Source organism: Cololabis saira, chromosome 17 (assembly GCF_033807715.1).
Source record: "Cololabis saira isolate AMF1-May2022 chromosome 17, fColSai1.1, whole genome shotgun sequence".
NCBI lineage: Eukaryota > Metazoa > Chordata > Actinopteri > Beloniformes > Belonidae > Cololabis > Cololabis saira.
In genome coordinates, this window is record NC_084603.1 from 42,731,825 (window position 1) to 42,746,118 (window position 14,294).

At 47.0% G+C, this 14,294-nt stretch overlaps 1 protein-coding gene across 1 annotated transcript in view; it reads right to left on the reverse strand.

Annotated features, from left to right (window-relative positions):
• Positions 1-11,867: 11,867 nt before the first annotated feature.
• Positions 11,868-14,294, reverse strand: part of calhm3 (calcium homeostasis modulator 3) — a 4,262-nt gene continuing 1,835 nt past the window's right edge. Inside the window, exons 4-5 of the mRNA XM_061745408.1 lie at positions 14,166-14,293; positions 11,868-13,149 (exon numbers count right to left, since the gene is read on the reverse strand). Coding sequence (XP_061601392.1) covers positions 12,703-13,149; positions 14,166-14,293 — 575 coding nt within the window. The 3' untranslated portion in view covers positions 11,868-12,702. The remainder of the gene's footprint in view (positions 13,150-14,165; position 14,294) is intronic.

Sequence of the window (14,294 nt, forward strand, 5' to 3'; positions counted from 1 at the left end):
GCCTGGGCACCGCAGCACTCACGCTGAGGGAGGAGTGCCCCAGTTCCCTCGCTTATGGAAAAAAGAAAAAAAGTCTCTAAATGAAAACATGTGCTGCAGATCACAGAGCAACGTGGTGACGACGACTCAGGGGAGGAGCTGAACCACACTTACAGAACAAAACTGAGCATGGAGATAAAATCAGCCCAGAGTATGTTTCACAGATAGTTTATAAAAAAGAAATGACCCCTTCAGGAGTCTGGTTTCTTCCTGTTGAAAGGGAGTTTCCTTTCCAGTCACCGGTGCCTGCTCAGGATGAGGGATTGTGTTGAAGAAAAGTCCTCATGGATCTGTTGGCTTCCTTTTGGAATCTTTGGTAAAGTAATATAAGCAACACCCGGTTTGTAGGCAGTAAGCTGCCAAACGTGTGACAACATCATGCTATTGTGATTTAGACAAAAATAAACTCACATTTATGTCATATTGCCAGTGAGATTTGAGACACGCTCACATGATTTATGAAAGAATGCATCCAAATGTTTGACTGATACGATACAAGTTTTTGACAACTCTTGGAAGTTTCATGTTGAAATAAGAGGACTTTGAAATTAAAATATTATGAAGGGATAAAAGAAAGTCAGTACATTCATACTGAGTTCTAGTGGAGGATAGAACAAATCTACTAGTCTGGTCATACTGAGTCGTGCATCAATACTTTCATACACCATAGTTACAAATGCAAAGTGGGACTGTTTAATCAGATGCTTACATTCAATTTTAGAACATTAACCACCATTCAGATTCACACTAAACTGGAAACTTCATCATCAACCTCATGTAAGATGTATGAAATATAAGAGACTGGATATGGGATATAATGCTTGAGGAAGCAGGGGCAGACAAAACCCAAAGCCCAACAGCAGACCAACAGGAACAGATGACTGCAATTCAAACAGTTTAGTCCTTGGCTCAGAAACTCAGTAATTTCTTGATTTCAGTTTCGCAACTCTGGGCCCTTATCACTTCCAGTCACAGCATTCTAAACTACCTCCTCTACTTTAAGCACAACTCGTTTTAAAGGATGAGAGTTAATCATACTGGACCCAAACTGTGAGGAGTGCCTAATTTAATACTTTGCTTGGCACAATTTAATGCTAAGTGGCTTCCCCTGTAACTGATAGGAGTCTTTTCCATCTGTTAGATTCCTAATACTATAAACACTTACAGTATGAAATCAATGCAACAAAAGCCAATCCATTATCTCTGAACTCGTCACATACTGGCCGTAGGTCAGAAGCCTTCAGTGTCATAGGAAACACTGACAATAGCTGTGTCGGTTGCTGAGATTTCTGTAGGGACCATTTTATGGCTCTTATTTCCTGGAAGAGAGGCATCCATTGATTTCCATTTCTAGTGCTTGTGCTATGATCACATGCACTGGGTAGCACACTGAAGCGATTTCATGAAAAACACGTTGTGTTTCCATCGCTGTAGAGTCCTCCCACGTCTGAGTGCGCCGGTTCTTCATCCCTGTACTTGATTTCACACATATCTTCGTAAGGCTGAATTATGGTTCTGCGTTAAATCAACAGAGCCTACGCCGTAGGGTACGCGGCTACGCGGGAATCTCTCCGTAGCCTACGCTGTAGCCTGACGTGCACCTCCCAAAAAATGGAACTATGCATCGAGGCAACGCAGACCCAACGCAGACCGAGAGGACTGTGATTGGTTTGCTTGGTAGCAACGTGTAGTTTGCGGCTGAAAAATGCAAGAGGTTGCCAAACTCCTGCCACCCGTTGCTCTACGACCCCCCCCCCCCTACTGCTATGTCCGAAGCGTCGGTTGTCAAAGAAATGGGCGCTGAAGGTGAAGGGTGAGCTAAAAGTACTGCATTGGCCAGGGCAGACTTAGCACCCTCAAAGGCACTGATGCGGTCAGGTGTCCAGTCCACTGGGTCACAGCCTTCCTTCTTTTGCAAGGCTCCATAAAGCGGCTGCAGGAGGTGGGTGGTGTGAGGGAGGAAACGTATATAAAAATTAATCATACCCAAAAACTCCTGCAGCGCCAGGCGTGCAGCGCTAAAGGCCTGGAGAGGCTGAGGAGCCAGCAGCAGAGTCTGAGGTCCCTGCAGCCTCAGGTGGTCTACCTCAGGGACCTGGCCCAGGGACTGGTGCCGGACACACCCCAGACCCCGGGAGGAGGCCCAGGGGGGGCGCAGAGACTCCAGAACCAGGCCAAGGAAACTGAGGAGGAGTATGGAGGAGGGCAGACCTGGAAGACCCGGGGACCAGGAACCTGGGAGACCCGGGGACCAGGAACCTGGAAGACCCGGGGACCAGGAACCTGGGAGACCCGGGGACCAGGAACCTGGGAGACCCGGGGACCAGGAACCTGGGAGACCCGGGGACCAGGAACCTGGGAGACCCGGGGACCACGAACCTGGGAGACCCGGGGACCAGGAACCTGGAAGACCCGGGGACCAGGAACCTGGATGACCCGGGGACCAGGAACCTGGGAGACCCGGGGACCACAGGCCAGTGGGGTCAGATGGCGGCCCCTGACTTCCTCTCCCGCTCCGAGGGGGGGGATGGGGTTGGCTAGGCCGGATGGTCCCCGGCCTGAGTCGGGCGATGGGGGGGAGTGGCAGGGTGGAGGATTGGGCGTGGGCTGCGGGGGAGTCCCCCTCCCCCCTGTAGAGAACTTCACCCTACTGATTATAAGTCATCATCCTGCGTTTCCACAAGGTGCCACTATAGGTCTGAACTTGTAGGTCAATGTAATCTTCCAATATTTGTGGGATTTTTATACTTTTGTTTTCTAAATACCAATTATTATTATGACCAATTATACTGCAAACATGTAAATGTGCTTAGCGCAAACCACTGTTGTGGTTATGCTGCAACGACTAGTGTCACTAAGATGCTATTGCCACAATGAATTTATTTCATAATAGTCCTAGTTACTGCCATGTGCTGTTGGTGTCCCTATATGAAGTCCAGAAGTCTGTCTCACTGTGGTTTCAACCCCATATGTTGCATCAATTTAGCCACTCGGATATGTCTTCCTTTTTGCTAGTGTACACTAAGGGCCCGATTTACTAAGATCCTAAATAAAGAGTACTAAATTGCCCAGAGGTGTTTGGTGTCATTTGGAGTCCTTCGGAAGATATTAGGAGTTTTTTGCGAGCCGCTTCTCCATATAACGGTAGCGCATTAGGGCACCCGCGGGACACAGACAATGCAGCGTCTAAATAACACATGATTGCCGCGAAACTCTTCATTTCTTTTATGAATCACTAGATCTGCTTCCAGGACCTGTTGTAACATTGCGGGGCTGTCTGTGTAATAAACAAATCCGTTTGTAAACAAGACCTCTGAACTCATGACGTCATCTCTGTGCTGCACTCTGTCCTCCGTTCAGTGAGCTCTTCAGCCGTATACTCCGGCTCAAAACGGTAAGGACGTCCATCATATTCAAAGTCGTCGTCCACAACCTCAGAATTTGACAAATATTCAGACATGTTTCAAATAACTAACAGTAAACTAACAGTAGAACTCCAGCTGTACACAGAGCTGTGTCTGGGATGCGCGCACAGAGATGACGTCATGAGTTCAGAGGTCTTGTTTACAAACGGATTTATTTATTTTATTTATTACACAGACAGCGCCACAATGTTACAACAGGTCCTGGAAGCAGATCTAGTGATTCATAAAAGAAATGAAGAGTTTCGCGGCAATCATGTGTTATTTAGACGCTGCATCGTCTGTGTCCCGCGGGTGCCCCAGGCGCTACCGTTATATGGAGAAGCGGCTCGCAAAAAACTCCTAATATCTTCCGAAGGACTCCAAATGACACCAAACACCTCTGGGTGAGTATACGACCATAAAAAATGCCAGAAATAAGGTCCAGGTTGTAAAAAACCGAACTTTCCCTTTAAGGTTTGCGAGCGCAAACTGCGCCATGGAGAGTGGATGGAATGCACAGTCACAAGTCACAAGCGCAAAATGAAATTTGACGAGTTGGAGTTAGAGATATTAGTGGAAGAGGCAAATAAACACATTCATGAACTACAGCAAATAAATTTAAACATTACCAAAAGAAAGGCAATATCGGAGAAAACCTGCGATAGAATAAATGCAGTTGGTAACACAAAAAACGGAAAAACGTCTGGTTTTACATATTTCAATTTTAGGCACAGATCAAAAATACGAAATAGAAAAAAGGGCCACAGGACTGAATTAGATTTTAATATTTAATTGGTCGGGTTTACTTGACCCCGCGGTGCTCGGCATGATCTGAGGAGAAAAAGACAATCAGACACGGAGCTGGAGAGCGCTTTGATTCAATCTATTTATGAGTTAAGTTTTTATTCAGATGTCCACAGTATATTGCAAATATTATATATTATATAGCAAACACTGACAGTAAATGTGTGACAGACGGGACCATCATATGGCAAGAAGAGAAGTGTTCAGAACAGCGCACAGAGCGCACACTAAAGGCTGATTTATGGTTCCGCGTCACACCAACGCAGAACCGACGGCGTAGGCTACGCGGCGACGCACACCGCACCGCGACCCTACGCCATCGGCTACGCCGTCAATTTAACGCAGAACCATAATTCAGGCGAAGCTGCAGTCTGTCTGCGCTGATCCTGACACAGCGGGTCGGAGCGGATTTGGTCATGATGTTTAACCTGTGTTTTGTGATTAATAAGCACGGGTTTTAATTAAATGTAATTTACGAAGGATGATTTCACGTTCAATAAGATAAGTAATCAATAAAATACAAAGTTTTGGCACAAAGGCTTGGCCTGCTTGTGGGCGAGTGGAGGGGGGCACATTAAAAGAAGGTGGCAAGATATAAGGCGGAGAACTAAAGAAAAAGTGGCCTTTAATAAAACTTGTGCAACCATTTTTAAAATAGCATGCAGCAGAATAAAGACTCTCTCTCTGTGTATTCTTTGATTTTGGATGTCGCCTCCTTGCCACAATAACAGCAGCAGCAGATTAGCACCTTCCTTTCGAACGTATTAAATACAGACGCAATCACAATACGCACAACTACTTTCAGGCTTGGTAAATCTCATTGCGCGTGGTAAATGGAGCAATTTGCATCTTCCCCTCCCAGTATTTAGGATTTCTGCCGGGTACGCCCCATATTGATTATTCATCAGGGCAAAAGTACTAACTGAATTGCGTGTGTAATTTTGCGCATTTGAGAGACGCAGTCGTCTTTGCACGCTGTTAGTAGATCAGCTGGCACTTTGGTTTGCGGGTGCTGTCAAGTTTGCACACGTTTTAACACACGCAAACCTTTAGTAAATCGGGCCCTAACAGTTTTGGTTGTTTTGTTTTTTTTGTTTGTTTGTTTGTTTGCATTACCTTTAACTGAAACTAGCTGCTTGCTGCAGCTGGAAACCAGCACAGTTGGTTTAGTTACAATTTCTTCTTTAGGATTTCAATCTTAGGATACCTGGCAATGTTTTGCACGGGTACAGGGAAAATATTTAATACACTAGCTTTAAAGAAAACAAAATATTAAGCAGAAGACAAATTATTAATGCAAGTCTGTGACATGAGTTTGGTCACAAATGTGTTTACATATGTTCATTTGTGTGGGTGAGTAAGTAAAATAACCTACATGCAAAACTAGCTTGTCCACACCCTCAGATATTCAAATTACCCTTGCGACATGTTTTGATCCCATAAGAAAAGCCTAGAGACTAATAATGTCAAATTATTTGTCTTGTTGTTCCAGTGCTGAGCACCAAGAGTGAGAAATAATAATAATAATACAATTTTATTTTTAAAGGCGCATTTCTTTACACTCAAGGTCGCCGTACACAACACATTAAAAAATAAAACCAGCAGAGCACATAAAAAAAAACCATCAAAAACATTTAAAAACAGCAGAGGTAAGAAATAAAGAAGACATGAACATTGAATGAGTTAGGCAGTCTTGAACAGATGAGTTTTGAGTTGGGATTTGAAAAGAGTCAATGAGTCAATATTCCTGAGTTTGGGGAGGTAGAGAGTTCCAGAGACGAGGAGACGAGGAGACGAGGAGACGAGCGGCTGAATGCTCTGCTGCTCCTGGTGGTGAGACGGGCGGAGGGAACAGACAGATCCCCTGGGGGTGAGACGGGCAGAGGGGACAAACAGATCCCCTGAGGGTAAGACGGGCAGAGGGGACAGACAGATCCCCTGGGGGTGAGACGGGCGGAGGGGACAGACAGATCCCCTGGGGGTGAGACGGGCAGAGGGGACAGACAGATCCCCTGAGGGTAAGACGGGCAGAGGGGACAGACAGATCCCCTGGGGGTGAGACGGGCGGAGGGGACAGACAGATCCCCTGAGGGTGAGACGGGCGGAGGGGACAGACAGATGTATGGAGGAGGATCTTAGGGCTCGGGAGGGAGTGAGGACATGGAGGAGATCAGACAGATGTGGAGGTCCAGGTTGTGGATGTGGAGGAGATCAGACAGATATTGGGGTCCAGGTTGTGGACGTGGAGGAGATCAGACAGATATGAAGGTCCAGGTTGTGGACATGGAGGAGATCAGACAGATATGGGGGTCCAGGTTGTGGAGGAGATCAGACAGATATGGGGGTCCAGGTTGTGGACGTGGAGGAGATTAAACAGATATGGGGGTCCAGGTTGTGCACGTGGAGGAGATCAGACAGATATGGGGGTCCAGGTTGTGGAGGAGATCAGACAGATAAGGGGGTCCAGGTTGTGGACGTGGAGGAGATCAGACAGATATGGGGGTCCAGGTTGTGGACGTGGAGGAGATCAGACAGATATGGGGTCCAGGTTGTGGACGTGGAGGAGATCAGACAGATATGGGGGTCCAGGTTGTGGACATGGAGGAGATCAGATAGACAGATTTCTTCATCTGGCTCTCGACGAAGGCGGACGCTTTTTCTGCTCCCTCTCCCTTATCTGTCTGCCCCCGCTACTGCTTGTTGTCTCGTCTTCAGAGTTCTCTTCTTTTTCACTCCTCCGAAATTACAATTATGGAATTGATTAACTGGTCTCTCAGCACAATTGACCAAATTTTTGAAACAAGAAGACAGGGGGTAAGGGAGCCCTCTTGCCCAGTTGGGACATTTTTTTCGGGATATAATGTACAATGGATTCCTACAAAAATTGGAAGCCTTTGTGCATGGCGATCATGTCCATCGAGGATGTAGAAGATGCCTTCATATTTGGATTCATGATAGCAGGATTTCTCCTGATTATCCTCATGATTGGAGGTGGGGGTTTCCTGATGTATCGACAAACGCGTAAGTCGTTGGCAGCCGTTTTCGCTCTTTCAAAGCTGCCGGACGTGCCTGAAGGGTCAAGCAAAGCGATCAGCGCTCTGACTTTTACGTTTGGGGAGCAGGCCCGTAAGCTGGATGCTATTCTCGAACAGAACCGCAGGCTGGCGGGGGTCTTTGAGCTCATTAACAAGATTGATAACAACCTGGAGAAGTTGGGAGCTCAGCTTGGCCGGAATTGATCACAATTTGCCTGATTGGAGTCGCCGCTGATGAACCAGAGACTGAAAGGCAGACGGAAAATTAATAAGGCTGCCTGTTTTCAAAATAATTGCTGATTCTATAATTTGCCCTTGACAGAGCGGCCTGGGCCGACCACTCCTAGTCACAATCTTCCTAGTGGAATGTAAACAAGATGATTCTGCCTCTCACTAACCCTCCCCTCTCCAACGAACACCTGTGGATCCCTGTTGCAGAACTGTACCGAGCCGCCTGATAACATCAAGGACATTGGCTGGGAGCAGATCTGGGCGGAGGTTCACGGACGGACTCATCGCTTCACAGAGACACTTACTGATAAGCACACACAATCCCTCAATTCAAACGCCTTCCTTGGCTCCCCCCTCTTATCAGCCCCCCCCCCCCCGAACAGTCTTCGGGTTCGAGCGCCAGACGGCGATCACTTGGATGTCCACGTGGACGTGGAGGAGATCAGACAGATATGGAGGTCCAGGTTGTCGACGTGGAGGAGATCAGACAGATATGGGGGTCCAGGTTGTGGAGGAGATCAGACAGATATGGGGGTCCAGATTGTGGAGGAGATCAGACAGATATGGGGGTCCAGTTTGTGGAGGAGATCAGACAGATATGGGGGTCAAGTTTGTGGACATGGAGGAGATCAGACAGATATGGGGGTCTAGGTTGGGGACGTGGAGGAGATCAGACAGATATGAAGGTCCAGGTTGTGGACGTGGAGGAGATCAGACAGATATGGGGGTCCAGGTTGTGGACGGGGAGGGGATCAGACAGATATGGAGGTCCAGGTTGTCGACGTGGAGGAGATCAGACAGATATGGGGGTCCAGGTTGTGGAGGAGATCAGACAGATATGGGGGTCCAGGTTGTGGACGTGGAGGAGATTAAACAGATATGGGGGTCCAGGTTGTGCACGTGGAGGAGATCAGACAGATATGGGGGTCCAGGTTGTGGAGGAGATCAGACAGATAAGGGGGTCCAGGTTGTGGACGTGGAGGAGATCAGACAGATATGGGGGTCCAGGTTGTGGACGTGGAGGAGATCAGACAGATATGGGGTCCAGGTTGTGGACGTGGAGGAGATCAGACAGATATGGGGGTCCAGGTTGTGGACATGGAGGAGATCAGATAGACAGATTTCTTCATCCGGCTCTCGACGAAGGCGGACGCTTTTTCTGCTCCCTCTCCCTTATCTGTCTGCCCCCGCTACTGCTTGTTGTCTCGTCTTCAGAGTTCTCTTCTTTTTCACTCCTCCGAAATTACAATTATGGAATTGATTAACTGGTCTCTCAGCACAATTGACCAAATTTTTGAAACAAGAAGACAGGGGGTAAGGGAGCCCTCTTGCCCAGTTGGGACATTTTTTTCGGGATATAATGTACAATGGATTCCTACAAAAATTGGAAGCCTTTGTGCATGGCGATCATGTCCATCGAGGATGTAGAAGATGCCTTCATATTTGGATTCATGATAGCAGGATTTCTCCTGATTATCCTCATGATTGGAGGTGGGGGTTTCCTGATGTATCGACAAACGCGTAAGTCGTTGGCAGCCGTTTTCGCTCTTTCAAAGCTGCCGGACGTGCCTGAAGGGTCAAGCAAAGCGATCAGCGCTCTGACTTTTACGTTTGGGGAGCAGGCCCGTAAGCTGGATGCTATTCTCGAACAGAACCGCAGGCTGGCGGGGGTCTTTGAGCTCATTAACAAGATTGATAACAACCTGGAGAAGTTGGGAGCTCAGCTTGGCCGGAATTGATCACAATTTGCCTGATTGGAGTCGCCGCTGATGAACCAGAGACTGAAAGGCAGACGGAAAATTAATAAGGCTGCCTGTTTTCAAAATAATTGCTGATTCTATAATTTGCCCTTGACAGAGCGGCCTGGGCCGACCACTCCTAGTCACAATCTTCCTAGTGGAATGTAAACAAGATGATTCTGCCTCTCACTAACCCTCCCCTCTCCAACGAACACCTGTGGATCCCTGTTGCAGAACTGTACCGAGCCGCCTGATAACATCAAGGACATTGGCTGGGAGCAGATCTGGGCGGAGGTTCACGGACGGACTCATCGCTTCACAGAGACACTTACTGATAAGCACACACAATCCCTCAATTCAAACGCCTTCCTTGGCTCCCCCCTCTTATCAGCCCCCCCCCCCCCGAACAGTCTTCGGGTTCGAGCGCCAGACGGCGATCACTTGGATGTCCACGTGGACGTGGAGGAGATCAGACAGATATGGAGGTCCAGGTTGTCGACGTGGAGGAGATCAGACAGATATGGGGGTCCAGGTTGTGGAGGAGATCAGACAGATATGGGGGTCCAGATTGTGGAGGAGATCAGACAGATATGGGGGTCCAGTTTGTGGAGGAGATCAGACAGATATGGGGGTCAAGTTTGTGGACATGGAGGAGATCAGACAGATATGGGGGTCTAGGTTGGGGACGTGGAGGAGATCAGACAGATATGAAGGTCCAGGTTGTGGACGTGGAGGAGATCAGACAGATATGGGGGTCCAGGTTGTGGACGGGGAGGGGATCAGACAGATATGGAGGTCCAGGTTGTCGACGTGGAGGAGATCAGACAGATATGGGGGTCCAGGTTGTGGAGGAGATCAGACAGATATGGGGGTCCAGGTTGTGGACGTGGAGGAGATTAAACAGATATGGGGGTCCAGGTTGTGCACGTGGAGGAGATCAGACAGATATGGGGGTCCAGGTTGTGGAGGAGATCAGACAGATATGGGGGTCCAGATTGTGGAGGAGATCAGACAGATATGGGGGTCCAGGTTGTGGAGGAGATCAGACAGATATGGGGGTCAAGTTTGTGGACATGGAGGAGATCAGACAGATATGGGGGTCTAGGTTGAGGACGTGGAGGAGATCAGACAGATATGGGGGTCCAGGTTGTGGACGTGGAGGAGATCAGACAGATATGAAGGTCCAGGTTGTGGACATGGAGGAGATCAGACAGATATTGGGGTCCAGGTTGTGGACGTGGAGGAGATCAGACAGATATGGGGGTCCAGGTTGTGGACATGGAGGAGATCAGACAGATATGGGGGTCCAGGTTGTGGAGGAGATCAGACAGATATGGGGGTCCAGGTTGTGGAGGAGATCAGACAGATATGGAGGTCCAGGTTGTGGAGGAGATCAGACAGATATGGAGGTCCAGGTTGTGGAGGAGATCAGACAGATATGGAGGTCCAGGTTGTGGAGGAGATCAGACAGATATGGGGGTCCAGGTTGTGGAGGAGATCAGACAGATATGGGGGTCCAGGTTGTGGAGGAGATCAGACAGATATGGAGGTCCAGGTTGTGGACGTGGAGGAGATCAGACAGATATGGGGGTCCAGGTTGTAGACATGGAGGAGATCAGACAGATATGGGGGTCCAGGTTGTGGACGTGGAGGAGACGTGGCCCGAGGGCACCCTGGGCCCAGTCCCGAGAGCGGCCCTCTCGGTGGTCGGCCCGGCGCCGAGGGCGACCTCCCGACCGGTCTCCGCAGTCGGCCGAACCTGGAAGGCCCGGAGGTTCGGACGGCAGTTCCGGGCTTCCTCTCCCGCTCCGGGGGGAGGGGACGGGGTTGGCTAGGCTGGATGGTCCCCGGCCTGAGTTGGGCGATGGGGGTGTGTGGAGGAGCAGCCACTCAGCAGATTGGGCACAGGTGTGTCCAATCAACCTCTCCACCCTGCCTGCCTTCATAAGGAGCAGCTGCACTCCAGAGAGGGGCTGCTGCTGGGAGAAGGTTCTGCTGCGCACGTGTGTCTTGGATGAAGAAGAGTGAATAAAGAGTTCCTGCACTAAACCCTGTGTCCTCTGTCCTGTCGGTCGACCCCCGTAGCAACGAGCTGCTACAGTGTGATACTGAGTGTCATCTACAGTATAGTCCTACTAAAAGAAACAAAATAATCAAGTAGACCATTTATAAACCATTTACTTTAAACACGTTATCTACTTTATTTTTGATTTTAAATAAACAGCAATGTGGAACAAAAAACAATTAAGTGCAACAACAAAGCACTACAAAAAGTAGACCTTGTGGGCCTTCACCCTACTCCTAAAGTGTGAAGTGTCGTGTGCAACAATCCATGGGTGAACGAACACATGAATGAGCACATGAATGAACACATGAATGAACACATACCAGTGGAGCTGTGGAGCCGAGAGGCAGCAGTCAATACCAGCAGTATGTACTCCAGTCTATATGGAAGAGTATTAGAGCCAGGCAGGAGAAAAAATATTTGAGGGGAAGATTTTTTTTTATTGTGCACTTCGAGAAAAAAGTCGAAATGTCGAGAAAAAAGTCGAAATGTCGAGATTAATGTTGAAGTACAATTTCAAGAATAAAGTCAAAATATCAAAATTTTGCCCTTTTTCTCAACATTTCAACTTTATTCACGAAATTTTGACTTTTTTCTCAACATTTCGACTTTTTTCTCGAAATTGTGCTTCAACATTAATTTCGACATTTCTACTTTTTTCTCATCATTTCGACTTTTTTCTCAACATTTCGACTTTTTTCTCGAAATTGTATTTCAACATTAATTTCGACATTTCGACTTTTTTCTCATCATTTCGACTTTTTTCTCGACATTTATTTTTTTTCGAAGTGCACAATAAAAAAAAAACTTCCCCTCTCAAATATTTTTTCTCCTGCATGGCCCTAATACTCTTCTGTAAGTCTAACATAATATTGTTGATGTAATAATATTAACTATTGTGTTTTTGTACAATAACATACCTTTGATAATGTATGAATCATCACTCACACATAAAAAAATTATCTTATTTTTTAACTCTTGGGGGCCCCTTAGTGGTCACGCATAACACACACACACACACACACACACACACACACACACACACACACACACACACACACACACACACACACACACACACACACACACACACACACACACACACACACACACACACACACACACACACACACACACACACACGTATCATATAGAAATGTTTACTTCAAGTTATTGCTGAAAGGTGGATTTAATCATGGTGGTGCTTAGTATTTCCCCTATGGACTTTTGTTTTTGACTTCATGTTGTTAAATATATATTGCTAAAACTAAACCTATGATGACGGTTGACTTTTATTTTAACACCAGCAAAATTAAATAAATACATGTTTAATTAAAAAATGGGGTAGTAGTTTTGGAGCGACTGCATATCCAGCTCAGTCTACTCTAGACATCTGAGTATAGAGCCCTCCCTCTCCAGTCCTCCCAGGTGACGCAGGCCCGGGGTCTGACGGCCGTCCTCGTCACGTCCAGCTCAGGTTTGCTACAGTACCACTTGTTGAGCAGCTGGTCCACCTGCTCCTGCTTGGTTATCCCATGAAGCCTCTCGTCCTCGTCCTCCAGGTCTTCTCCCAGGTCTGCCATGAAGGCTGGATGTGGAATACGAAGCACAGCGTCATCCCGCATGTCCTCAAAGAACTGCACCACACATTTCCGGGCAAAGTCACGAGCATGTAGGACACAAGTTTCATCAAAAAGCTTCTGCTCCACATCCAGGTAGTTGCTCCAGTAACGTGTCTGCAGGAAGTTGGCGTGGTCGTCGAAGAAGGGCTTGATGAGGCGTCCCAGTGCTCCCAGCACGATCAGGAACAGGAGGATGGACCAGCCAACGGCCTGGGGAGGGCCAGGAAACGCAAGCAGCACAAACACAGCAAAAGGCAGCAGTCATTTTTGTGCAATGACGAGCTAACAAAGAGCCATCAGTCAGCAGCAGCGTTTGTTCTCCTGCTGGAGGAGGGTGTTGACCTCTGACCTCTGACCATCACCAGCATCACAACAGCTCTCCACTTTCACTGCAGTTCAGCTTTTCTATGGTAGTTGTCTTTCCTGATTGAAGGATATTGTGGTTTACTTCAACATGTTTTATATCACTATTTAATTTTTTTTTCATCATTACATTACAACTTTTGGTATTTTTTGGTTTATGCCCAAAAAATGAATGTTTTGTTGGACACGAGAATAACTAGTGCCGTGTTTTTGCCTTTAAATATTTTTAAAGGCATGAAAACATTAAAGTTTTCAGTTATAATTGTATACATTGTTTATATGTCTTTGCTGTCATGGGTTTACATTTGCATAAAATGATAAAAATCTAATTCTCAAAAATGAAAAACCGAAAAAGACAACTAATGGAAAAAAATAAAACCGATTTCATCCGTCTCTGTTTGCTGCCCTGGATGTGTTTGGTAATTCTGACCCACATGATGTTTCTGTTTGCAGTTCTATCAGCATTCTGGGAGCTGATTGGTCCTTACAGCATCATTAGCTGCAATACTCTCAATATAATACTAGTATAAATATGTTACATAACTACACACTCATATAATTCATGCAACAGCTCAAAAAACTGTTTTAATAACACTAACCCAAATCAATATCGGAATCGGATCAAATCTTGATAATCGATTCTGAATCTTAAGAAATGGAATCGAATCTATTCTTGACATTTGAATGGATGCCCAGCCCTAGAGAGAGAGTGTAGGAAAGAGTGTTCTCCTTAACCATCCCTGCTCCTCCCCTGCTGAGTCCTCACCCTCCTGTCTGGAAGTTGTTTTTGTACTTCGCTGGTTGAAAGTCATCACTGAAGATGTCTTTGTTTGTTTGCATATAACGAGACTCAAAGAGATTACCTGTGAATAGCAGCGCACATAGCGAGAAACCGATTTACGGAAAGAGCTGTCTCTGAAAATAACGTCTTCTTTGCAGGGCACTTTGGCCATGATCTTGACTACATCCAGTCCAGTGTTGTTGGGTACACC